We start from the raw sequence: 26725 nt of genomic DNA, 5'->3' as shown, positions 1-26725 counted from the left end.
CAGGCAGCCCTGGGCTGGTGTGACAGCTCTGCTCCACAAAATTCTCAGGGACCCAGGCTCATTGGGCTCATGGTTCCCTCATCCCTCAAGGCCCAAAATGGCAACTAAATATTCTGCCACCAATCTCTGCTCCCATCCTTTTTTATCCTTTTACTTGAAACCTCTCTATGGGGCCGGCCTGGTGGCGCAGCGGTTAAGTTCGCACGTTCCGCTTCTTGCCGGCCCGGGGTTCGCCGGTTCGAATCCTGGGTGCAGACACGGCACCGCTTGGCACGCCATGCTGTGGTAGGTGTCCCACATATAAAGCAGAGGAAGATGGGCACGGATGTTCCAGGCTTCCTCAGCAAAAAAGAGGAGGACTGGCAATAGCTAGCTCAGGGCTAATCTTCCTCAAAAAAAAAAAAAAAAAACAACCAACAAACAGAAACCTCTCTGGTAATATTACTTTAGACCAGTACATCCAAATGACAATTGGCCGTTTCTCCTGTGATGCCTCACAGACTTCAAGTCCAATATATTCAGAAACTACTCATAAGTATTTCCCCAACTTCATCCTTGGTCTCCTCCCACCCCCAATGGCACCACCCTGTTGCCCAAGCCAGGAAACTGAGCATCCTGCTGACTTTTCCCACTCACTCTGCCCTGATCTTAGCAGTTTTCCCATTCCACCTTCTTAATATGTCCTGAATCTGTCCCATTCTCTCTATCCTTACTGCCACTGTCTTAGTTCCGGCCCGCATTTCTAGTTTGGACGGCTATAACCGACTTAATTAAGTCTAGGTTGCCACTAATTTTTTAAAACAAAAATTTGAGGGGCTGGCCCCGTGGCCGAGTGGTTAAGTTCGCGCGCTCCGCTGCAGGCGGCCTAGTGTTTCGTCGGTTCGAATCCTGGGCGCCGACATGGCACTGCTCATCAAACCACGCTGAGGCAGCGTCCCACATGCCACAACTAGAAGGACCCACAATGAAGAATATACAACTATGTACTGGGGGGCTTTGGGGAGAAAAAGAAAAAAAAAAATTGACCTTATTCCTCGCTGACTTAAGAATCCTCCGTTAGCTCCTTGTTTGTTAGACTCAGTACGTTATCAAAATCACCTATGGAGCTTCTTAAACAAACAGATGACCGATTCCACCCCAAACCTGATGAATAACAATCACAGCTGATATTTATTTATGTGCCAGGCATTGTACTAAATGCTTTGTTATCTATTTTCTGACTTAATCTTCACAATGACTTCATGCGTTAGTATTACTCTTTCACAACTGTAGAAGGTGGGACACAAGAGATTAAGGAATTTGCCTGAAGTTACCAGACCATATGCAGTGGAAGTGAACTATGGAGCCAGGCAATCTAACTCCAGAGTCCAAGTTATTAACCGTAAGGCCTTTCCCAGTCAGAATTTCTGCGCGTGATTCCAAAAGGGAAGCTCCAACAGCGTGGAATGGATTCTGTTTTATGCTCAATACGGAATCCTTGGTGCTCAACTCAGGACCTGACACTTAGTAGGCAGCTAATGAGCACTGCTGGCCTCCAGACGATGGCGGTGGAGGGGCCGTCGAGGGAGGGAGGGAGGGTCCGAGGCGTCCACGACGGTGCGGAGCACGAGGCCGCACAAAGCCGACAGGTTCTCGGCATCCCGGCAGCCCGCCTTCCCCGCCACCAAGCTTCGCGGAGCTGGGCCACCCGCGGAAGGCGGGGCCGCCGGGCCCCTGGCGGAGGGAGACTTTCGGCTCCGCGGAAGGAAGTGGACGCATAGCTTCCGGCGCGCGGAGATGACGCGCGGCCCGCGCTTCCGTATTGGGGAGCCGGCGGCGGATCTCCGGACACGGGGAGCGGGGGTCCCGGCAGCGGGGCGGCCCGCGGGCCCTGGGCGGGGATGCACCGCCGCGGGGTGGGAGCCGGCGCCATCGCCAAGAAGAAGCTTGCCGAGGTGAGGGCAAGAAGGAAGACCCACGGCCGCCCCTGACCCGCCAGAGCGACGTCTCTTGGAGCAGAGCTCTGTAGCCTCTCATCGCCTCCCGACAGAATCTGACACGGGCTTCTCGCGTCCCTGGGAACTGAGTTTCTCTAGCTTCCGGTGGATTGGAATGTCAGCATCCCCAGATCCATCAGCCCTTTCCCCTACTTCCCCAAATTTAACTACAGACGAGTCGTCTATTCGACTTCCTCATCCCTCTCCCTAAGAAAAACCATTTAAGAGAGACCCTCCTCTTTTCATACTTCTGCTGAGGCAGTGCAAGTGGGAGCCTCCAGCGCCCACTCTCTCAACTCATGTCGGTCTCTTTGTCTGACAGGCCAAATATAAGGAGCGAGGGACTGTCTTGGCTGAGGACCAGCTGGCCCAGGTGAGTCGGTTGGAGGGCTCCAGGCAGGAAGGGAGACCTGACAAGGCTGGACAGGGCACCTTTGATATAAACTAGATTGTTTGGATTGAACTAAAAATAGAGTATTTTGGCAAACCTCGATTTCTGGGCTGCTGAGATCTTTTAGGGGACTTGCTAATAACAATGGTAACAAACATGTTTGAGTGATTACTTGTTTATATCGTCCCAGGCACGTGCCCATTTTTTTTCTTTCTTCCTTCCTTCCTTCCTCCCTCCCTCCCTCAGCTAACATCTGCCGCCAATCCTCTTTTTGCTGAAGAAGACTGGATCCAAGCTAACACGTGTGCCCATCTTCTTTATATGTGCATATATACATGCATGCATGCCCTCTGCTTTATATGTGGGACACCTGCCACAGCATGGCTTGACAAGCAGTGTGTAGGTCCAAAGCGGGGCACCCTGGGCTACCAAAGCAGAATGTGTGAACTTAACTGCTGTGCCACTGGGCTGGCCCCCATTTTCATTACATATACTATCTCCTTTTTTTCTTTGCCCCAAAGCCCCGCAGTACACAGTTGTATATTCTAGTTCTTCTGTGGTCCTTCTGGTTCTGCTGTGTGGGACGCTGCCCCAGGATGCTTTGCGAGCAGTGCTAGGTCCCCGCCCAGGATCCGATCGGATGAAACCCTGGGCTGCCGAAGCAGAGCACGAACTCGACCCCTCGGCCACAGGCCGGCCCCTGCATACACTATCTTTTTCATCTCTCCTCCCAGTTCTGTCAGGAAGGAACTCTATTCTTCCCAGTTTAGAATTGAGGATACTGAAGTGTTGAGTAATTTATCCGAGGTTATATGCTTAGTAAGTGGTAGAGCTGTTTGATTTCGGTCTTCTGGGGTTTTTATTTTAAATGCCTAAGAATAACATGAAAATATTGCCTAACCTGTGGCACCCTCTGCCACCACCATCATATCTAGGTGCAGACCAGAAATGTGTGTGAGTGATGGGGTTGCGGCTCCTGCACGGGTTCCTTCTTAGCGCTTCCCTTTTCTGTCCGTGCCCTGAGTTTACTCAGTTACTGTGCCTCGTGAAGAAGAGGAGGCGGTGAAGCAGGGAAGTGGGCCCTTGAACTGAGGAGAGATAGTAGACCCAGGCTCTGCTCTTCAAAAGCTCCCACCCACAGGGGAGATGACATGCGGAAATCAATTAGAAATGGTGATTATAATAATTCATAAGTTTCTAATATGTAGCAAATGAGGAGATGCTGGCCCAGGAGTGGTTACTCTTGGGGTAGAAGATAGGCTTCGTTAGTTAGGGACAGAGAAGGGGTGATAGGATGTAGGAAAATCCCCACACCATTTGTGCTTAGTTTTGGAATGTAATCCGGTAGACCCACACCCCTCCCTCAGGGATTCCTTATCTGGAGTTGATGCCCAAGGAGGTCCATGAGTCAGAGATGAAAGAACACTGCACACCTAATTCATGCCAGGCTTCCTTTCTGTCAGTGGCTGAAGATTTCCCACTGGGTGAATCCTGCATTCCCTCATTTTTAAGACAAAATGGATTATTAGGTGCACCTTAAATTTAATAACAGTTTTTCTGGGAAAAAGAAAAGAAGTACCACATTAGACGTGCACATCGTTAGATGCTTCCTGACTTTAGAACAAGAAGATGTGAAAAAGTGTGTTTTAGAATTGAGGAAACATGACAGCATCTCATTTCTGCTGACACTACTGTGAAGGAGAGGCAAGGATAGCAAGAAAGGGAACAGTGAACAGCATGATGTTAGGCCTGAAGGAGACGGGTTATTTCAGCCTTTGCCCTGCCACTGAGCAAGGGACCTATTTTTGGCATCTGATTATCACCTGGCTGGGCTGCCCCTAATCTCCCTCTTGTGCATCCTGCAGATGTCAAAGCAGTTGGACATGTTCAAAACCAACCTGGAGGAATTTGCCAGCAAGCACAAGCAGGAAATCCGGAAGAACCCTGAGTTCCGGGTGCAGTTCCAGGACATGTGTGCCACCATCGGGGTGGATCCTCTGGCCTGTAAGGAGTTGTCTCTAGGGGTCCAGTGTTCTCCTTGGGTTCCTAAGGGACAGAAGCTCACCTCGTTGTCATCACTACTGTTGGGGTATCCTCTAGAAGGGCCTACAGGGAGATCCAGGGGATGTGGTCTTTCGGGAGTACCTAGCAGGATGGCTGTGCAGTTTGATGGGAAAGATGGAGAGGCTGCACTGCAGGCTGAGGAGTCAGTGTACATGATCTTCCCTTGAACGATCTACTGTGGAATTTTGTTATGGTTATTTTTTCTCTTTATTAAAAAATACTGAGTTTTAATAAAAGTTGTATGTGATCATGTAGTCAATCAACAAAGGAGAAAAAACAAGAGAAAGTAGAAGTTCCTGACCCTGTTCCTTAATTGCAGAGATCAAGTACTGTTAACAGTTTAAAATATATCTTTCTAGATACCTTTGTCATATTTATAAACTTTTTTTTACTTATATGGGATTATGCTATAATTACTACTCTGTAACTTGGATTTGTCACTCAAGAAAATATTGTCTTCAGTGGGTTTTTTTTTTGAGATTTTATTTTTCGTTTTTCTCCCTAAAGCCCCCCAGTACATAGTTGTGTATTTTTAGTTGTGGGTCCTACTAGTTGTGGCGTGTAGGATGCCGCCTCAGCATGGTTTGATGAGCAGTGCCGTGTCCGCGCCCAGGATTTGAACTGACGAAACTCTGGGCCAGCGCAGCGGAGCGTGAGAACTTAACCACTCGGCCATGGGGCCAGCCCCTTCAGTGGATTTTTGAATGCCAGGTCTGCATAGTCTTTCTCTTAGCCTCGTGTAGACCATGTATCCCATTGCATTTCACTGTATGCTTTGAGAAAGGAAAACTCATTTTTTATAGAATCTTGGGCCAGAAGTAGCAGCCAAATAGAAATGCCTTTTAGACTGCTCACCCTTTAGAACTGTCTCACCCTCCCTCTTCCTGAGCTTCTCCCCAGGCGGCTGCGCAGGAGGGAGGCTGAGATGGCAGATGAGATCACTAAGGCTCAGGCCGCTTGGCCTGGTGGGGACACGATCTTCCGGAAGATCATTCACAAGGAAATCCCAGCCAAAATCATTTTTGAGGATGACCAGTGCCTTGCTTTCCGTGACATTTCCCCTCAAGTGCCAACACATTTTCTGGTGATACCCAAAAAACATATATCCCAGATTTCTGTAGCAGAAGATGATGATGAAAGTCTTCTTGGACATTTAATGATTGTTGGCAAGAAATGTGCTGCTGATCTGGGCCTGAAGAACGGTTACCGAATGGTGGTGAATGAAGGTTCAGATGGGGGCCAGTCTGTCTATCATGTTCATCTCCATGTGCTTGGAGGTTGGCAGATGAATTGGCCTCCTGGTTAAGCATGTTTTAGGGATAATTTTCGCTTATCTAGTCAGTGATCAAGTTTGCAAATTCCAGTATGTTAAATGGTACCCTTATTTTTGCCTGTGTATGGAGAGATTGAGAAATAATTTTAAAAAGCCATACACAATAAAAGATACTGTTGCATGGTTAAAAAAAAAAAAAAGAACTGTCTGAGCCCGTTCTTTAACGGGAACCACCGAGAGTCCGATCGTGTTGAGGAACGTGAGTAGTCAGTGGAGCAGAAGGGTCTAAGGCCAGGCAGGGAAGGCTTCCCATCAGATAGGTGTTTCATCTGGCTTTGAAAGAAAAGGTGGAACTAATGAATAACCCAGCTTTTGTTTTCCTGTCTTTTAGCGGGAAAGGGATTTTGGTCTGAGATGCTCGGCGTGGGAGACTTCTATTATGAGCTGGGCGTCCAGATTATTGAAGTGTGCCTGGCTCTGAAGCACCGGAATGGAGGTGAGAGAGGCTAGGTCCTGTGGCTTGGACTTTGGCCTTCTCTGAGAGGGAGAAAACGTTGAAAGGTGATCTTTCCCATCCTGCAGTCTGCAGACCAGTAAGGGCTCGAGAAGCTGTTTGGTCTTGAGAAGCATCTTAGCTGCTTCATGCAGTTGAATCCATGGCAGGTCTCTGTCACCAAGGGGAAATGGAATTTCCTGAATGATTATCTCTATTCTCCAAAGACCTAGCCCCTGGTCATTACAGAAAATAGTAGGGAGGTAGGATGTAGGCCTTTCTCCCTGACGCATGATGTCCCTGGGTTATGATTTGCTCATTAGTAACTGCAGGCCTGCGCTGCCTCTCCAAGGTGTGGAGACTCTGATGAGTTTCTGTGCTCCCAAAAATCTGACCTTAAACATGGTTATCCAGCGGAGTCATCTTAATAAGCACATGGAATGGTCTGTGTTGAAGTCGGGTAACAAAGAAAGAAAACTTAAAAGCAGTTGGAAATCACTGGCTGTGAATAGACACAGCCTTGATGTCAAGAGAGCATTTATGGTTTTTCAAAGCTGCTGCTGCTGCTGTTTTTGTTTGTTTTAGTCACAGAGGTAATCCTTCATCTGCCTTCTGTGCCCACTCTCCAATAGGTCTCATAACTCTGGAGGAGCTCCATCAGCAGGTGTTGAAAGGAAGGGGCAAATTTGCCCAGGACGTCAGCCAGTAAGTCTTGCCTTCTAGCCCCTTGGAGTATAGAAAGCTCTTTAAAAATCAGATGGAAATGTTTTCTCCCTATCGCTCGTATATCTAGGTTAGGAATCATTTTTATTCCTCTTTATGATCAGAAAAAAATGTTTTTATTTTAGAAAACTGAAAATACAGAGAGAGATTAAAAAACCAAAAACCACCCATTATTTCTCAGCTGGGAGATTGCAACTGTTAAACATTTTGGCATATTACCTTCTAAGCGTTTTTTTCATGTATACATATGTAGTTTTTTAACATACTTAGGGTTGTGTGCACTCTTGAGATGATTTGAGGTCAAGGAGACTAGAGCAGGCTCTGAGAAAGGCTAGGGAAGGCGTTAGGGGTCAGAAGATGGGGTATAAATTGACTCGGTTCACCAGCCTCTATGTGTGATTCCAATTTGAGAAAAGGTAAAAAAGCCTTGTCAGTATGTGGGCTGAAGATGTGGTCCACACGTTGTTTTGTGGGTTTTCTTTTTCCCTAATTTGAGTTAGTTGTCAATTAAGAAACTGGAAAACCTGGCCTTATTGGGGCTGTATTTCCAAATGGCAATAATCGCTGGGTTGCCCCCTTTAAAATGGGTAAGCATTCTCTATTTTGCCATAGTTCACACTACTCCCTATTGTCTCTTATGTTCAGCTCATTCAAGCACATTGCCTGATGGGCTCCTTTGGGCATATTTTGACCTGTGTCTGGTGTTGGAATGGGTTGCTGAGTGGAGAGCCTGGCTCCTATACCATCTCCCTTGAGTGTCCAAGCACCATTTGGTGCCCTTTAACCCTGCCTTTTTACTGACATAGTTAAATGTTGTGCAGCCTTTTAAGTTTTCTCTCAGGGTATCCTGCCCAGGGCAGAGCTGAAACTGCATTGTTGCTAGGTCTGGTCTGCCAAGGATCTTTAAGCAGCTCTTCCTCACCTCAGAGACGACCTGATCAGGGCCATCAAGAAACTAAAGGCACTTGGCACTGGCTTCGGTATCATCCCTGTGGGTGGCACTTACCTCATTCAGTCTGTTCCAGCAGAGCTCAATATGGATCACACTGTGGTGCTGCAGCTGGCGGAGGTACTGTACTGGTGTGCCGAGAGAGTGTGTGTGGGGGCACGTGTGTGCTCGTGGGTGCCTGCACATGCACGTAAGGGTGTCTGGGAGGGGATTCTGAAGCAGCTCTGATCTCCTCCCCATCCTTCAGGTCTTGCTGAAACTGTCTAATGGATGCATTATCCAGACCTGTGCTTATTTAGCAGACATTTATTGAGCAGCTGTGGTGCAGAGCCCTGGGCTAGGCTGTGGGGCATAGAACGATGAGAACCATATAGTTCCTGCTCTCAAGGAGCTTACAGTCTAGTGGAGTAGACAGACATGCAGACAACTAACTATATTTCCTTGGGTAGACAAATTCTTTGATGTCTTCTTAAAACTACTTTATGGATTCTTCAAAACAAATGTTTAATCTTGTTTGCCATGCCCGTTCCTCAGCGTGCCTTAAACATATACCTTCTTCCCCCAAATTCTTATCATGTATTTAGGGAAGACATACTCAGTTTTCTTAATTCTATAATGTAGAACAAAACTAAATAAGGGAGGGGCTCTTCTCGATCGGGGAATGGGTAGGGTGAGGCAGGGCAAAGGCCGAATATGTAAATATTTTAGATTATGAACAGTTTATGATTATCACCATTCCTTCCTACCAGTTAATCATTCTGAATCTTCTCTTGTCATACTCAAGTTCTGTGAGAAAGTCTGAATTAATATTTCAGTGCCAAGGACACTACTTTTTAAGACCGAACCCCTCAACCTCTCTCTGTCACCCTGAAAATCACTTGTTTCTCCTGGGACCTCTAAAACGTTCTTGTTCTGTGCTCACTTAGGCTTCACCCAAGGGGAGTTCTTCCTTCTGTCTGGTTAAATCACTTGTCCCTGGGTTCCAAGGGAAAGCACACTGTTAACTTACTCCCCATTCTTCCTTGCTTCAGAAAAACGGCTACGTGACTGTCAGTGATGTCAAAGCCAGTCTTAAGTGGGAGACGGAGCGAGCGCGGCAAGTGCTGGTATGTGACTTGCAGGATGGCCCAGAAAGACAGGCCCCAGATGGGAGTGGGTGAGTCGATAGGTACCACACAGGTAGGAGCTTAAGCCTCACTCTGCTGGCCTCTTGCCTTAAAGGCTGCTGCTGCCACACTAGAAGTGACCCGCAGCAGTTCTGTAAAGACGGCACTGAGAGGTAGAACTCACAAAGGCAGGCTTCAAACCCTGGCGTGTGTGTAGAATCAGGCTGCCGCTGCTACTGGGGAGTCACCAACACCTGCTCCCTCTTCCTGACCTCTAGAGCCAGGTCAGATGGTTAATATAGTTTGTACTGGAAGTAAGACTGTTAGTGCAGAGTGAAGGGAACTATTAACTACTTATGATAATTACACAGCTAAAATTATATGCTATTATATTGCATATTATATAGTTTTATATATACAAATTTCATGATACTAAGACTGATGTGAAGAGGGAGTAGCATGAAAATGTGGCAGCCCTGGCTTTCAATACCTTCCTTATCCAGGCAGTTAACTGTAGACTTAATTCCATCTGAAAGTGGGGATCACCAACATCTGCTTAATGATACTGGGCAGAACCAACCCATCTTGAGCCTATTTCCAGCTGTAAAAACTGAGTCCATTCTAATACTAATATGGCTCTTACATTTTCTTCTCCAGAAAGGTTTACCCACATCTGCCTGTTACCTAGTAAGTTAACTGATAGATAGTGATCTCCATTTTGCTTTAGGGAACAGGAGTCAGTGATTTGCTCAAGGCCATATAGCAAATATTTCTGTAGCCCTACATTCCTTCCACATCACTCTACTTGTCTTTACTCTCTTTCTCAGCAGCACAGGTTAAGTGACTTGGTGCCATTTTTTACACCTCAGGCAAAGGTCAAGGCCAAAGAGATCACTCCAGTTTGGTTTTGTAAATGTGTGAAGGCACTCGTGGATTTAGTCTGAAAACCCCAGTGAAGCCAAAATAGCTTTGGGGATTGTTTCTATCCCATCTGTGGAAACTCCCCTTTCTCAAACGACTCTTCCTCCCTTCCCCTCCAGGAACACCTGCTGAAAGAAGGGCTGGCCTGGCTGGACCTGCAGGCCCCAGGCGAGGCCCACTACTGGCTGCCCGCTCTCTTCACCGACCTCTACTCCCAGGAGATCACCGCTGAGGAGGCCAGAGAAGCCCTCCCCTGACTCTGGGAGCACGGGAGGGGGCACACGGCAGACAGGGAGAAGAGGGAGGAGCTGTTGGTGAATAAAACCTGGACAACTTTGTTTAAAAAAAAAGAAAGAAAAAATCTTCCAAGTTTTTTCTTCCCTCAATATTCTTTACCCATTATTTTATTTTTTAAAGTGCCTTCACATTGCATCTTTATTGGAGAAAACCTCATTTATCCAGTAAGGATAACCTGAGTAACAGATAATAGCGAGCACGTATAAAATGACTTGCACAGGCCATCTACAAGTTTCTGGTAGAGCTGGGGTTGAATGAAGGCCGTCTGTCTCCTGGCTAGACATTCTAGTCTCGTTGTAGCCCTGAGACATAAATTACAGCCTCTGTTAATTCAAACCTTTTCCTTATGAAATGTTCCTTATCTCAACAAGACCCTAACAGACCAGTAAGTAACATTCACTCTTTCAGTCTCTTCCAGCTTCCTCTGTAGAGGTTCCAGGTTATGGCAGACTCGGCTGAGTGTGAAGGAAACAGAGGTCAGTGTTAAATGCTGGTTAGAGAAGAAAACAGTGGAATTCGAGGGGAATCAACCAATAGTGGATGTGGTATTCTATTGCTCAAATTCCCTACTAGCTTTCCCTCCTATACTGATCACGTCCCTCTAGCCTTACTGGGAAAGAGAATCATTTACTGAACACCTACCCTATGCCCAGTTCTATATACGCCTCATTTAATCCTCATAGCAACCTTAAAAGTTAAGTACGTATCTTTAACTTTGCAGGTGAGGAATCGAATTAATTTACCAGGGGCCACCAACTCAAGCAGAGCCAAAGCTGGAGTGGAGGTCCACTAACCCCAGAGTCCATGTTTTTCTGTATCATGGCTTTGCATGGCACAAGCTGGCAGGATACTTGGTGTAATTTCTTCCAAAACACAGGGTTAGCCAAGAAAAACCTGTGCACTAAAACGCAGGAGCCTTCAACAGCAAGTAGGGAAGGCGGTGATGAGCTGGGAGCTCACTCTTCATAGTTTGAATGCTCAATTCTTAAGAAGGTCAGGTTTAGTATCAGAAAACTGAAAACCCAATGGCTTGGATTATCCACACTAACAATCCACCCCTTAGCAGGGGATATGTGGTCTAAGCCCATCTCTACCTTTGCCTGTCCTTGTGGGACATACTCACTTCCCAGTTTCTTAATAGGCATTTCTTTGGAAGCAACTGAGGCTAAGATGGCATTCCTCTCCTTGACTGCCAGAGCTACAGCCTCAAAAAATAATGGACCCTATTTCTGGTTGGTGGGAAACTCTTGTCACCATTAGTCCTGCTTCCACCTACATCATGTAACCCAAGTTTTCAGCTTCTACACAATTCACTGAACACTTTCTCCCTGACAGTTTTAGGCCCAGGTGAGAGGTGTGATTGTCGAGATGATCCCATTCTTCCTTTTCACAAACCCTCCCACACCCACAGGCGCTTCCTCCTTCTGCCAAAACAAACTTTATTGCACCAAAAAGAAAAAAAAAAAACTTCATTTATGTACAGTCAGATATAAAGACATATCTCTTTGACTCCTGTGCATATATTTCCTCAACTCAAGATTAGGGCGTAAAAGTCAGGCCGGTATGCCAGACATGCTCTGCCCATGGCAGGGCCAAGGAGAGGATTGTCACTTGAAAGTGGGAACACTTAAATGGATGACGGACAACACTGGACCAACAGACCAAGGGCATTCTTCTAAGCCCTGTACTAGCTCCGGGAATGGAAGAGGAAAATTGGAAGCAGGGTTCCTTTCTGGGTCTCCTTGTTTAGAGACCCAGCCTTCAGGTATTCAAGATAAACTTCCGCTTCCCAAGCCCACTTCCTGTCCAGTTTCTTTGCTTCCTGCCCTCCCAAGTAGGACATTCTCCTTTGTGCCCAACCCCCTCAAGGAAGTCCCACGATCCACAAGGCAGAGGCCTGCAAAGCAGCGGGCAGAGCAGGTACAAGTTATCCTCTCCCTGACGCGTGGCTGGATACTGACTGAGGCCCTGCGTCATGTGGATCGCCAATACCCCACTGGGAACCATAACAGTAAGAAATCTGGAAAGTACGGGAGAACACATCAGAAAGGGGAAGGATGGATTCCCTTGATGCCCAGTATCACAGGGCACCTAAAGCACATTTTTCTGAGCCAACCAGCCAAAGGATCACTGCAGCTAAATACAGAGAAGCGACACAGCCAGGCAAACACCCATCAGAGCCAGTGACAAAGAGCAGCTGGGAGGGAGGGGGAGGGGAGGGGGGAGGGGTCTCCAGAGTCCCAGCCCCAATCCCCTCTGCCATTGGCTACCCTTGCTCCCCACAAGTCCCTGGGCAATAAAGGGGGGGGGGGGGGGCTACAGGCTGGGGTGAAAATACACGAGGAGAGCCAAAGAAAATACAATGGGAGTAGCATCAGTCTTCCCCCGCACCCCACCCCCAGGAGAAATACCCTCATTGTGACTAGTATTTATGAAAATCTGTAAGAGACTATTCTATGTAGTGGCTCTAATCCCATACACACAGCAGCTGCCTGTGTTGGGAACTTTGCAAATCAGTGATTGTGGGAACAAACGGCATTTTCAGTTTCTTACGGTGCCTGTGCAGGCTTTACCAAGACCTCAGTTCAGTCCCAGTCACATTTACCTTCTGTCTTAAATCTAGGAAGGGGTGAGGAAACGGGGGGCAGGGGAGAAAGGTGCTCAGGTGCTAGGTAAAGCTTACTGATCAGCAGCCTAGACTCCACCACTGTTCCTTCTCTTTGGTCTGTCTAGAACAGTGACTATAAATTAGGAAAAACAAAATTATGCTGGCCTGTGGGAAATAATGGAGGAAGAGAGGCAGGGAGGAAAAGGGCATTGGGAAGCCCTGCTTCAAGACTGCAGACAGACAGACAGACGACCACCCAGACTGCTTAAGTGTCACAGACGGCCCCCCACCCCAAGCTCCCTTCCAGGTATCCCCATAAATCATTTGGGCACACTCCCTCTTGGAATTGCAGTTTCTGCCTCCCACCTATCCCTAAGGGGCTGGCCACGTGGAGAGGTGTGTTCGTTGTTTTGTTTTTGCCAGAGACCCTCGCCCTAGGTGCTCCTGCACAGGTACCTTGGCCCCTGATATGGGATGAACATAGCCCCAAATGTTCGAGAGCCAAGGAGGTCAGATCCGGAACAGCCTCCCCACTCCCACACTCTGGGATCCACGCTTGCTTGGTTCTTGCCATCTTGCAGGATGACGTCACGTCTGGAGGGAGATACACAGTGCCTCTCCATCCCTGGGGTGGGGGGAAGGGACTTTGCTGGGACTCTTGAGTGGGGGGAGGGGAGAAGGGAGCAGGGTCTAAACCCTCAGGCTCCCATGCAGGTCTGTCTCTGTCCCAGAAGAGCTGCTATCAGAGTCCATTTCGGCATTCTCATTATGGAGCCTCTCCAGCACTTTCTGACGAATCAGTCCCAGGCGCATCAAGAGGGACTGGTAGTCAAAGTGGCCCCGCTTCTCTCCAAAAGGATCCTGTGGGGGAAAGGAGACAAGCGGGATGGAAGATTCAAGTCTGGGTGGCTCACCCTAGAGACAGCGGCTTTGGACCCATGTGAAACACGTGCTCAACTTCTGAGTCACAGGAATAGAGGAGGGCACAGCACAGATAGCTCCAAACAGGAGACAACATAATCTTTGTTTAGGAATATCATGGCATGTTTACCACCCCAGAGAAGTCCGACTTGGGCTGACATTAAAATGTGTTTGCATTCCTCAAAAGCAAGCCAATATGCAGAAGGGGCCACAGTAAAAGCAAGATAGATAGGGAAAAGAAATTAAAAAGCAGGAATGTAATCATTACGTGTGCCTATGTTTTCAATTAACCTCATAAAAACCATACAAGGGAAAAATTATTCTTTATTTCCTATACTCAAAAAGTGTAATTTGCTTTTCTAAGGTCGTAGGTAGGTCTAGAACTCAGGAGTTCTGACTTCCAGATAAGCACCCCAGGGACCGTCACCACATTCTTGTCCAGGTTTCTGGGCATCACTCCAGGGCCACCTAACCTCAATCCTAGTCCTTGTCATTAGATCAAACATCTCCAAACATTGTGTAGAAAGGGGCTGTCAAAGTCTCAAAAATAACTAAGGATGGGGTGGAGGATATAAAAAAAGGAATTTAAAATGCTATATAGGGACTGCGGCAGCAAAGTAGCATTGCCAGTGTTCAGACAAGTGGAGACCTCTTTCCTTGGCAGTCACAAAAAGGTACATGATTTTTCCTCTCACATTCTGTCTGCTTCTCCCACATAAACTCCTTCCACTACAGCCTTCATTTTTCACTTCCGAAGGTTACACTCCCCAAAGGCTGAACTCCACACTTACTCTGGAGCTGTCAATCTTCCAAATCTTCCTCCTTTCATCATTGGCTCCATTTCCACCCACTCTCCTTCTCCCCAGATGCTGCTCCTCCCTTTCCTTGCCTCATCAAAGTTATTTTTCCTTCACAGACTGAATATTGAAAATGCTGCTGGATACCAGCAATGAGAAGTCCTGATGGGGAACACACTACAGTGTGCATCCTCTTCAACATACTCTCAGAAAAGGGGCAGGAAACAAGTTAACCCTGAGCCGGCCTTGCCCTTTGAGTTTCAATGTGGCAGGTGGGTGGGAAGGCCTTGAAGGAAGGATAGGGAAACTACCATTTCTAAGCAGCACCAGAGGAAACAAGACATTTACTCCTACTGCTGATGTTGTTGGGTGGGTGGAGGAAATAGCCCAAGAGGAGCTAGAGAAAACCTTAACAGGTCTTAGTCACTTATCCAAGTCTCCACGTTTCTAAGCAAGACCACCTATAAATGATCCAAAAGACACAAGGACCGGTCCTTCAGGACAGGAAGGTTTCTCACCTTCTTACTAACCAGCTCATTTATATGTGACCTGATTTACAATTTGGTTTAATAAGAACCTCTTCTTTAAAACAAGCCTAAATTCTGCATTTCTATTGGAAGTGGAAGCATATTTCCCCAGTAGAAGCACAGAATGAACAACTGGTTACCATCCTTGTAATAGAAATCTTTCAACATGTAGCACTGCATACCCAAGGTTTCCCTAAGCCCTCTTCCTTTTAGCGCCCCTCTGTGCTAGGGATGAAATTCTAACAGATGACTCTTATAGTCCCCAAGATTCTGAGGGAGCTGAATGTGCTTGGTTGGAAAAAGACTACTGAACAAGAAGGGAGGGAGTTTCAGGATAAAAGCAGGGTGATTCCGATTCCACTCATGAGTATCTACTTTATGCAGGAATTCAGAACCGACTCCACGTGACTTTAGGCAAGTCAGTCTCCTCTCTGGGCCTCAGCTACTCAAATGAACCGGGTTCCTTCTGGCTCTGAATTCTAGGACAGATGCAGATGTCACATCACGGGGGATTTTACATGGTCTGCCGTAAGGCCTCTGCAGTCAGCAGCAGGGGCTGCATTACCTGCATAGTCTGGCCTTGAAGGTGCAGGCGATCTTTGCAGGCCACCTCATAGAAGTCATAATACTCCAGGAAGGACTTCTCCATCACCCCTCTGGAAAACAAGCAGAGAAGCTTAAGTTAGGAAGAAGGTGGGGAAGCAGTGACCTCTTCACCATCTAACCTTAAGGCCAAACTAAACAGCTAGAGTTCCCAAGCTCAGATTTGATTTCCTACAAAAAATCTTTCTATGGAAAAATAACAGCTGACTGCCCACAGTTGACTTCCCTTATACTTTAGGGATTATAAAATGAGAAAGACTGTTAATACCAATCATTCAAATCCCCAACTTCAACTCATGACTTGCTCAATCTCATTTATTTTCCCATAGGCCACCCCTAATCCCAAACCTTACTTGAAATTCTAGAAAGTTTGTTTCATTAACTCTTTGATCATCTTCTTTTAACACTTAGAAATAAACCTGAATGCTAAGAAATGGGCTTATCATGAAGAGCTCTACACCTCATTTGGCTGTAGATCAGTTAAATGTCTTTACCATGTCCTGGTCCTCATCAAACTGGGTGTTCCCTGAGGCAGGCACTAGGTCTTTCCCATCAGGCCTGGCGCTCTCCAGCAACAGAGCAGCTCTGAACTTCCTCTTGGGTAACCCTCAGCCACTTGCTCTTGAAAGCAGGAACTGCACCTTTCCTCCTTCTCTATCTCCCTCTGGTGCCCAACACTGGACTTTGCCCCAAAGGTTCTCAAAGGTACTAAGGAGCTAAATCTCCAAAGGAATACCAAGTACCAAGTGGGCTGTCTTGACACATACCGTAAGGGTTCAGGGCAGGGACACTTTCCTTCCATCATGTCACAGACGGCCACTCTGATGGTCTCATGCCGAATACATTCATTGTAATTTTTGCTGTCTCCTGGATGTCTTTCCTGTAACGTGACAGACACCACAGTGTCCAAGTACAAAATTTAGACAAAGAGAAAAGCTAATGGGAAGAAACTTCAGGATTAGTATCAGGTATGTGACCCAAGCTAATGAAATGAAAGGATACCTTTCCTACTGTACCACAGATGTACGAAGAGCAACTAAGCCTTTATTTTTGAGACCATTCACCTCCCCTCATTCATACCAATACCCATCCTCTGTTATGGGTCATTCGACCTATAAAGAGCAAAGTAGATCCATCAAATTTTCCTAAGTCTAAACTAAAAGGCCTCTCAGATAAGGATTAAATGGGAAACAACCAAATAGAAGCATGATGGTGGGACAAAAAGTATAAAAGACATCAGAAGTCTCAGTCTAGAAAACCTATAGGGGCTGGCCCAGTGGCGCAGCAGTTAAATGCACACATTCCACTTTGGCGGCCCGGGGTTCACCAGTTCGGATCCCGGGTGCAGACATGGCACCGCTTGGCAAGCCAGGCTGTGATAGGTGTCCCACGTATAAAGTAGAGGAAGATGGGCACGGATGTTAGCTCAGGGCCAGTCTTCCTTAGCAAAAAGACGCAGACTGGCAGTGGATGTTATCTCAAGGCTAATCTTCCTCAGAAAAAAAAAAACCCCATAGATACCAGGATGCTTCCTGGTTAACTCCTTTACATATCTGTAGGGTCCCTCTATCACTGAATCAACTATTATAAATCTATCAGAAGCAGAACTTGAAATTTTCAAAAGAAAAACTCCAACTTTGGTCTAGAAAGCTACTATGAATGTGCAGGTGTGAACAAAAGGGAATATAGTCTCTCATCCTTTAACTCTCCCTTTGCTCTTCAGCGCTCCTCCTACCACCAACCCCAGTCAACTAGACCCCTGGCCTCTGATAAAAACGGATGATGAACAGGAAGGATACGTATCTTCAGCCTAGCACCATGGTTCTCAAAATGCACCACAGTGAAGTCACAGGGGTGCTGTGGGATATTTTAAACTGTCTAAGTATTCAACAGCCGTCACACACAAGAGCTCCGAGCTGCAGGTAAGTGGTTCAGCTTTAATGTTAAACTGCATTGCAGCGGCCGCCCGGTGGCACAGCGGATAAGTGCGCACGTTCCGCTTCTCAGCGGCCCAAGGTTTGCCAGTTCGGATCCCGGGTGCGGACATGGCACCGCTTGGTAAAAGCCATGCTGTGGTAGGCATCCCACATATAAAGTAGAGGAAGATGGGCACGGATGTTAGCTCAGGGCCAGGCTTCCTCAGCAAAGAGAGGAGGATTGGCAGCAGTTAGCTCAGGGCTAATATTCCTCAGAAAACAAAACAAAACAAAACTGCATTATATTCTTTTTCATGACACATTATCTTTATGAAGCTGGATTTTCGGTCACTACTTTCACAAATAGCAAGTAGCTTATGAAAACAATGGGGAACAGAAGTGAGTCCAATCTGATTCCAAGATTTTAAAAAGTTGTGTGGTGCTCAACAGCTGTACACATCCTATCATGAAGTTATCACGGTTATTTAAAAAAGAAGAAAGTTGTTTGGCCTAACTACTTAACAAATGGAACAGTGTGGCATTTCTTTCTGCCTGGGGAATTGTGAAAAACCTACCAAGACGAGAGGGTGCTGCGAACTAAGAACATTTGGGACTATTAGGAATAAAGGTCACATTTCTTGAATTTCCAAACAAGGAAAGACCTAAAAATCAGCTCCTTGCTTAGCCAATGGGTCCAATTCCATTTCTACTCACTCCTGAAATCAAATACACCATTTGTTTGGAAAGGATGGTTTAGGGAATAATTTTTGTTCATTCTTTTTCTAAAGATTTATTTTTTATTTTTCTTTCTCCACAAAGTTCCCCAGTACATAGTTATACATTTTAGTTGTGGGTCCTTCTAGTTGTGGCTTGTAGGAGGCTGCCTCAGCATGGCTTGATGAGTGGTGCTAGGTCCATGCCCAGGATCCAAACTGGCGAAACCCTGGACCACCGAAGCAGAGCACACAAACTTCACCACTCAGCCACAGGGCCGGCCCCTTTTTGTTCATTCTTAAATGGCATTTTCCTTCGTTCAAGTTCATAAAAGAATCATCAACGTTAGTGTTATCTTACAGTTTCAAATGAATTACACTGTTTTTATCACCTAGACTGAATCCTCATCTTTTGGGAATATCACTGGAACTCTTTTCCTGTGCTCTTGAGTAATCCTGGAAGTCACTGTGGAAAAAGGGAAGAACTCTGGGCTCCAGGGCAAATCCTGGGTCCTACCTCATCTGTGTGTCCTTGTGAAGGTTAATTAACCTGTATGAACCACTATTACCTCATTTAAAAACGGGGATAATATTTATCTCACAGAGTTAGTATCAGGATTAAGTGAGAAATTATATATAAAAACTTCACAGCGTCTGGCAAATAGCATACTCTTGGAAAATGTGAGTTTCTTCTGCCTTCTCTTTGGCAGTGTTGACTAAAATATTCTTGTCTTAGCTAATCACTAGCTCTTTTGGCCCTGCAGGTAACAGTAACTTCATAACTCCAGAAGAATGTCTGGCTCAGCAGTAGTCACTAAGGAGCACCTTAAAGTGATACTGGAGAATGGAGGCAAATAGAAGAACCCAAAGTAGGCTCAGAATTACTTTCCAAATGACTCCACTGACTTCCACATGGTAGATTAATCCAAGTAAAATGGATTTAACTTGACAGTGTTACTGTAACTTACAAGGAAAAAAATTCATTATTAAGGAGCACACATGCCAGCTCCTTTCTTCTCCCACAGTGACAAATTTAATACACGGGGCTGAGCCAGGCCAAGGAAAAAAGTCCCTTAAGCAGACCTCTCAGATCGCTTAAAACCCAATTTGCACATCCCAGAGCTCGGCCCATCTGGCCTTACCTGCTCGAAGCCAGGCTCATTGTGATAGGGATTCTCAGTCATCAGGGACTGGATGGAGATGAGCACGGAAGAGATGCTCTGGGCTGGGCTCCAGGCAGGGCCAGTCCATGTACTGCAAAACACACCAGAGGGCAGGGAAGAGGATGAGGCCGAGAGAGATGGGAAAGGCCCTCACAGAAAGACCAGCGCACAAGTACCCTGGGACCCAGCAGCACCATCACGAGTGACTCAACATTTCTCTTTCACTATTAATACTCTGGATTTTCCCAGCCTCTGTCTCACCCTCATTCACCAGAAATCAGTCAACTGCCTAATCCTCTTATCAAGTGGGACAAAAGCAAAGAGAGTAAAGTAAGCAAGGTAACTTTGAAGGGATTTTCTTTGGGCTAGGAAAGAAACAGTAGCCAGGGAAAGTTCTGTTCACCAAAATGAAAAGAACAGGGTGAGAAAACAGCTCCAAGGGCAGTCTAAATGTTAACCTCTGTGCATCTCAAAGAGCTTACTTATTTATTTATAGGTGGTAATGGAGTTAGTGAGGAGAGAGAAGTTGAGCACAGAGGGGACCGAAGCCATCTGGTTAGAGGTCATGTGGTGGGGTTGATGATCAGGGATCCAGTTCTGTATCAAACCCCCAAGGCATGTCAAACTCTCTGAAGACTAGAGAACTCTGCCAACAGGCAGGAAACGAATAAGGGGCATTTCTAGATTTGGAGGAGGGGGGGTGTCTAAAAATGATACATGGAAAACATCTTGAACACAGCACAATTGCTCCACTCTTTCACAAACCTGACCAAGTATTGGGAGAAGGAGGGCAACCTGGACATTAACGACAATGTATTCTTAGCTCAATTAATTGAAAAGATGGCACCTGAGCTGAAAGCTGACCACACCTTGAGCCTAGACCGGCTTGTTGAAGTTAACTGGCCACCTCCCTTCCCCTGCTGGACTTGAGGAAAGCCCAGGTGAGTGAGGCTGAACAGTACCTCCATCAGAGCCTGCTCTCCTCTCAGCTTTGCGCCCCCAGGAACTCCAGACCCTGTGCGCTCTAAAGCTTCACAAAGTCGGGGATTGAAGTCACCAGGGTGAACTTTTGTTTAATTTTCTTTGTCAGTAAATCAGCCCAGAATTTTTTTCTAGGTAGGGAGGAAAGGAATGAAGCTGATAAAGTGAATATAGTCAACTGAGAACGCATGAGAATCTTCTACTGTGACTCTTCGTGGCAAATTTTCAATTTCAAGGTAGCTTCTCCTTTTCCACCCAACACTCTTTTGCCACTTTTACCCCACCACCTTACTTCCCCTGTGTCTACTGTGAGCTGATGTGTGCTCAAAATAGCTTTATATTAGTCTAATGAAGGAGAACCTAATACAAAAACACTTTCATGAGCAAATTTCATACAGGAACAACTAAATCTCCTCACCACTGTGGGTTATATATAGCAGTATCCTACCAGCACAGACAATTATATACACTAATGAGACAATCAACTTCTTTAAGGACAACCTCCTTTAAAAGACTCCCTCAATGCCATAATCACAGAACACATTCCTGGATCTGAGAGATTAGAAAAAAAGAATCATGTCTCCAGTTTGTTTCAGCTGCCTTTTCCCTACATAAACCTGGAAATGTACTGGACAGGAAGAAAGCAAACAATGTCATCAGTTTGGGCAACTTTCTCAACTTCAACCTGCATTTGTTCTCTGCCCTAGGGAAATTCAGACCACACTAAAAAGACCAATCCAGAAAATGCTAGAAGACATTTCCATTCTGAATTTTTAACTCCTAAGGCAATTAAAAGGGAATGGATGATAACTACATGAAATGAAATCTTGGTAGAACCCAGACCAGAAACAAAATATACTTTAAACTTGTGTTTCATAGCTGATGTGATTTCCAAACTCAGACATTTTTCATTCAGTTGTTAAAATATCATAATCATCATTATCACCACCACCGCCTCCAAAGCCACTCATTGAGAGACTCAGAAGACAGACACCCACAATCTTGAATAGCACAGATATGCAGCCTTTCTCAACCTGTTTGGAAGAGAATTAAGCCTTGATGCCCTAAGGGAGTGGTTCTCAAACTGGAGTGTGCACCAGAATCACCTGGAGGCTTGTAAGACACAGATCGCGGGGCCCCCTCTCGAGAGTTTCTGATACAGGAAGTCTAGGGTGGGGCCTCAGAATCTGCACGGCTACAAGTTTCCAGGTGTTGCTGCTGTTGCTCAGGGGAACCACTTCACTAAAGCATCCATTGCATGTCATGAGTTAACTTCTGTTTTGCATCTAAAATGATACTAGTCATGCACCATCCCAGGGAGAATTAAGGAAACAGTCACTCCAATCATTTTCTGTGTTCTGTGGTTCAGATGAGGAACCCTGGTTGATAAAGGCTGGCCTGGAGTAATTATTTGCTAACAACCAACTTGGCCACTTAGAAGTCTCCTCTTACCCTAGAATACTCAAGCAGACTTTCCCATTGCGGTAGAAGTTGGGGTTAAACCTCACTGTGTTATTGCCCGTTGTCATCAGTTTGACCCGAGGTGGGTGGATGGGATAGTCGGGCGGACACCGAAACACGAACAGGAAGAAACCCCCTTCATAAGGAGTGTCAAATGGGCCTGTGATCAATGCATGAATCTGCAAAATAAAACCCCATCTCAAAATCGTGAGGTGATGTCCCATCCCAACCCCTCCTGGCTTCCACTTGCTACCCACGCCAGAAGCAGGACCCTCATCTGGTATCCATATTCCATGTCCTCACCATGCAGAAGGAACAGCCTGTGCTCACTCAGACTAACAAATATGTTTGGAATTTTATGAAATCCCACTACAGTGGAGTGGCAACTTACTCAGGGGTTACATTCTGAAGTCAGAGCCCAACGTGAAAAACTGAATCTAGTCAAAATCACCCTTGAGTGTCCCTTAAAACTCCCTTAACGTACAGTTTTTGTTCAGGCTTTCCTGATTGGTGTTACATATAACACAGGAATAGAACACCAATGTGCAAAATACAATACGCATCTGTAAAATATTACCCTAGCATGCTTAATTTTAAGAAAATAATACATATTTTTACTGAGTACACACGTTTGGCTTTGCCTAGTTAAACATGCGTATGATGCAACTCCACCCTCCATTTATGTGGCACAAAGAGGAGGGAAGATGAATGGAAAAGAGCAAAGGGATTGGAGGCCACAGCACCAGTGCCAGTAACAGTGCAGAGCTGAGGGTGGTGACAGAGGCCTGGGGTGTCTGCCTCCTCCGCAGAGCATCAAACCTACTGTGGAGGGTGAGGCTCAGGCAGCATCTGGCTGTGTCAAAGATATAAAGAAAAATGGGGAAGACTCAGGGTCCACCTGGAGCCATTAGACCACACCTAGAACTTTCCCCAATACTGTAGGTTTCAAAAAAAAAAATCAGCAGCACTTACAACAGAACATTAAATTCTCTTCCTCCAGCCCATGATTTTTTTTTTCTTTTAAAGATTTTATTTTTCCTTTTTCTCCCCAAAGCTCTCAGGTACATAGTTGTGTATTTTTAGTTGTGGGTCCTTTTAGTTGTGGCATGTGGGACGCCGCCTCAGCAGGGCCTGATGAGTGGTGTCATGTCCGCGCCCAGGATTCGAACCCTTGAAACCCTGGGCCGCCACAACGGAGCGCATGAACTTAACCACTCAGCCTTGGGGCCGGCCCCCCTCCAGCCATGATTATTAAACAAGATTTCCCTTCCCGAAGGGAGGAAAACCTGAACTGACTCAGTTAGATTTCTTCTACAAAGGCTCCTGGGCACTTAAGTCTGCTCAGAATTTAAACAGCAAAAGCAAATGGCCCTGCAGACCAAGGCCTCAGTCTGCAGTCCCTCCCTTGCCCGGTGGCGCTCCGGATGATCTTTTAGCCGTCAGTCACTTGGAAGAGCCAGCTCAAATGGCATCGACATGACATCAGTTCTGGGGCCCCAGGGACTAGCATATTAACACTGACACTTGACTGAGGACAAGATGTCCCAGGAAAAACATTTGCAACCACAAAAAAGAAAAAGTCAATTTAAAGGGAAACCTACTCAAAACAAAACAGACGTGCCAATGATACAAAGTCTAAATTTTTATTGTAAGAAATCTGAAACTATGAGGAGTTTTCATTTAAACAACACTAGATTTAGAAAATCTGATTTCTTCCCAACAGCAGTTTAAGCGAAAATTCACTTCTGAGCATACAGCGCTCAATGACAGAGAAGGTATCTGTGCAGGGAATTGAAGCTCTTGTGTGTGGATGACAAGAGAGGAACGATCTTTGGGGTGGAAGGGATATTCAAAACCAGCCAGCACGGAGAGGAGCCTACACAAGGCCCTTTTACTACAACACTGTTCACTGAAGCTTGCCCCATCTCCAACCTTCTCTGCATCTGATTTATAGCATCTTAAAAGGTCAAGAGAGGCAGGATGGGGAAGAGCTGGGTAGTAAAATGAACAGGGTGACCGTATAACTTAAGATCCAAACTGGAGCATATCTGAGAGTGAAAAAGTGCCATACCAATAGTTAAGCTGGGACGATAGGTGTAAACTGGGATTTTCCAAGGCAACCAGGACCTACTGGCACCCTAATAATAGACACCTGTTCAAGACTCTGCTCCATCTCACTGTGTGACCTTGGGCAAGCCAATTACTCTCTTGGGGTCTTGATTTCTTCATCTACGTAACCAGGGATGTCAGCTGGATAATCTCTTTTACGCTCTTTCAAGTTTATGGGCCCAATTTCCCGATAACCCCCGACCCCCACCAAGTTACATACCTTAGTCATGTCAACAGTATCAGGTACAACGAACATTCCTGGAGGAGGCTCCTTATAAATGGACATGATATCCCTGTATAACACCAAGAGGGGGTGGGGGAGGGAGTGAGGGAGAGGAGAAAAAAGGGGAATCCCTTGAGCAGAACAGTTGTCATCACCTCAATGAGGCCAGGGTTCGAGAAAGTGGTGCTTGGTACCATAAATGTTTGCACTGTCTTGTTGGCTGAGAAATCTCAGCTGAGTACTTGTCAGGCAAGCAGAGAGCAAATTATTATCAAAGAGGCATTGTTTCCTCAGGGGGAGGGGAGGGAAGGGGGGGAATCAGAGATCCCAATGGCATCAGATGTCACCCCGGAAAAGCCACATCCCATTCACTCTCACTTCCTCCCACATGGCAATTCATTCACTCCCCACCTCCGAGATTCCCAGGTACTACGGCTGAATGCTAAATGAAGATGTTTCAGTAACTGGGATGGCAGAGTCAACTCCGCTAAAAAACCAGTTCCATAAACCACACAGTAGACCGTTGTTGGCAAGGGGATTATAAGAGGCCAGTGAGCTGGCAGGGCGTCAGAACGGTCTCCTCACCCAGGAGACTAATAGGGTGGAGATCTCTTCAGAGTGCGGAGGGGACCCTCTGAAACTGCCCAGAATCTCACACCTGGCAGATGACACGTAGTGACTACTGCAGAAGATGAGAGGATTTCTACGTGCTATCTCATAAACAAGAAGGGATCAGCTGTGGACAAGAGTCTAAAGAAGGAACATTCTAGGTGGGAAAAGTCTAGGGACCTGGCAGGATACATAGGGACATAAAAAAGTGCAAATAAGTGGCAGAGCAGAGCAAAGAAGTGCTGGCAGAACTCAAAGGCATGTCAGGATTGGAAGACTGAAATGGCTGAGGGAGCACAAGAGTTGAGAAGGAGAGCTCAGTTTTTCTCAAGTTGGAGGTGGCAACCCTGATGGAGTTGGCGTCCTGTGTCAGGCACTGGGCCTGGTACTTTACACAGAACGTGCTGCTTAATTTTTATTACAACCTTGAGAGGTAGGCAGAGACACCTGAAGGGACTTGGAACTTGGCAAGGAGGTTACCTAGATGAGGATGACTGTGATGGGAGCATGGCGAGAGGAGGAGTCTGGTCACCAGGAAACAGGTTTCAGGATAACTGGCAGCTACAAAACATTACCCCTTTCCCATCCCACAGGTACTATGCTAAGCATTTTTGCAGACATATTATTTAATAAATGATATGATCTAAGATCAGTCACCCAAGAAATAAGCACAGAAAGAACTTGGGCCTATGTTCCTCTATTTGAATTGGGTATACTCGCTTCAGAAAAGTAAACCAGATGGCCCAGAGGAAAAATTACAGGAAAGAGTCTTGAGTTGGGATATTACAAACCAGAGTGAGACGCGGGGAGGAAGCCTGAGTTCCTGGAACAGGTGTGAGAGTGGACAGCTTGGGGGTTCTAGAAAAGTGGTTCAAGGGAAGATTGCGGGTATGTGAGGGGAGCGATCTAGACTCGGGGAGACGACCATGTGGAGAGGGATTGAGGAGAAGCGAAAGAAAAAGAAGGTTGGCCTCGAGTTTGAGGCCGGCAAAGCAAGCTGTTTATGTGTTACAAACGGGGCTGGGGAGGAGACGGCAGGGGGGATCGAAGGGTGCGGCCTCGTGCAGCATCTAGCAAGGTTGGGGTGGGGAAGTGGGGAGACGGGCGGCGCGGAGGGCAGGAGGGGGTGTTAGTGAAGCGCGAAAGGGTCGGGTTTCGGGCGGCAGGTATGGGGGAGGGTGTCCGGAACGGAGACGGAGGGCTCTCGGGAGGTGGCCGAGGGGCGGGGTCGGCCCCGGGCACGCGAGCAGGGGTTTGGTGCTTGCGGGGCTGGGGGCGGGGGGAGACGGGACTTGCATCCGGACTCTCGGGGCTGGCAAGACGTGGGCCGGGGAGCTGGGCAGCTACGAGGGGAGCGCGGCGGCAGCGGGGGGGTCGCGGTGGGAAAGGGTGGGGGGCGGGGAAGGTCGAGCCCCGGAGCTCCAGGCTGGGGGAGGAAAACCCCGGCTCACCGCTTGATCCGGAGTAGACACTGCGGCGCGGTTCGCTCGCCGTCCCAGTCGGAGCTGAGTGTGGGGTCCCAGTGGCTAAGCAGCGCGGCCCCGTGGGCAGCGGCCGAGGGCGGGAGCCCGGGCAGCGGAGCCAGGCCGCTCCCAGGCCCCCCGGCCCCGCCCGCTGCCGCCGCCGCCGCCCACACATCCGGCAGGAAAGGCGGCCCGAACCCGCCGCCGCTGCCGCTAACGCCAACAACACCAGCGACGCCGCTCGCCCCGGGGCCCGCCGCCCCGGCGCCCGCCGTCGCCGTCGCCGCCTCCTCAGTCGGACTCTCCGCCATCGCTGCTTCGCTTCCGGGACTGCTCCGCAGCACGTCCGCCGACCAGAGCGGCCGCTGCTCCCTCCCGCTCCCGCACCACCGAGAGCCGGGCCAGAGTGTCCCCACCCTCCGCTTCCACAGCCCGGGC

The 26725-nt window shown here is 47.2% G+C and overlaps 3 protein-coding genes across 3 annotated transcripts; 2 read left to right on the top strand and 1 right to left on the bottom strand.

Moving 5' to 3' along the window:
• The first annotated feature begins 1774 nt into the window (after positions 1–1774).
• SNF8 (SNF8 subunit of ESCRT-II) lies at positions 1775–10282 on the top strand. The gene is made up of 8 exons (XM_008532838.2): positions 1775–1934; positions 2299–2349; positions 4233–4371; positions 6096–6200; positions 6830–6902; positions 7848–7989; positions 8901–8975; positions 10016–10282. Exons 1-8 carry the CDS (start codon positions 1881–1883, stop codon positions 10151–10153), a joined length of 777 nt encoding a protein of 258 aa, XP_008531060.1. The 5' UTR covers positions 1775–1880; the 3' UTR covers positions 10154–10282.
• LOC103559314 (adenosine 5'-monophosphoramidase HINT1) lies at positions 5237–5883 on the top strand. Its single transcript, XM_008532840.2, has one exon. The coding sequence runs from the start codon at positions 5357–5359 to the stop codon at positions 5735–5737; it is 381 nt and encodes a 126-aa protein (XP_008531062.2). The 5' UTR covers positions 5237–5356; the 3' UTR covers positions 5738–5883.
• Positions 10283–11615: 1333 nt separating the features above from the next.
• UBE2Z (ubiquitin conjugating enzyme E2 Z) lies at positions 11616–26725 on the bottom strand. The gene is made up of 7 exons (XM_070560608.1): positions 26276–26725; positions 24213–24285; positions 21875–22062; positions 19421–19532; positions 16417–16529; positions 15612–15702; positions 11616–13662 (listed from the first exon to the last, which is right to left on the bottom strand). The coding sequence occupies exons 1-7, from the start codon at positions 26596–26598 to the stop codon at positions 13492–13494; spliced, it is 1071 nt and encodes a 356-aa protein (XP_070416709.1). The 5' UTR covers positions 26599–26725; the 3' UTR covers positions 11616–13491.

Source organism: Equus przewalskii, chromosome 10 (genome assembly GCF_037783145.1).
Source record: "Equus przewalskii isolate Varuska chromosome 10, EquPr2, whole genome shotgun sequence".
Lineage (NCBI taxonomy): Eukaryota > Metazoa > Chordata > Mammalia > Perissodactyla > Equidae > Equus > Equus przewalskii.
The sequence above is the reverse complement of the archived record's forward strand: the minus strand, read 5'-3'. Positions and strand labels throughout refer to the sequence as shown.

Coding starts and splice junctions, on each gene's coding strand:
- SNF8 (XM_008532838.2), top strand. CDS start 1,881: ATGCACCGCCGCGGGGTGGGAGCCGGCGCCATCGCCAAGAAGAAGCTT. Junction 6,903..7,847: donor TTTGCCCAGGACGTCAGCCA/GTAAGTCTTGCC, acceptor TCCTCACCTCAG/AGACGACCTGATCAGGGCCA. Junction 7,990..8,900: donor TGGTGCTGCAGCTGGCGGAG/GTACTGTACTGG, acceptor TCCTTGCTTCAG/AAAAACGGCTACGTGACTGT.
- LOC103559314 (XM_008532840.2), top strand. CDS start 5,357: ATGGCAGATGAGATCACTAAGGCTCAGGCCGCTTGGCCTGGTGGGGAC.
- UBE2Z (XM_070560608.1), bottom strand. CDS start 26,598: ATGGCGGAGAGTCCGACTGAGGAGGCGGCGACGGCGACGGCGGGCGCC. Junction 24,286..26,275: donor TGTCTACTCCGGATCAAGCG/GTGAGCCGGGGT, acceptor GGTGTTATACAG/GGATATCATGTCCATTTATA. Junction 15,703..16,416: donor CCCTGCCCTGAACCCTTACG/GTATGTGTCAAG, acceptor CTTGTTTTCCAG/AGGGGTGATGGAGAAGTCCT.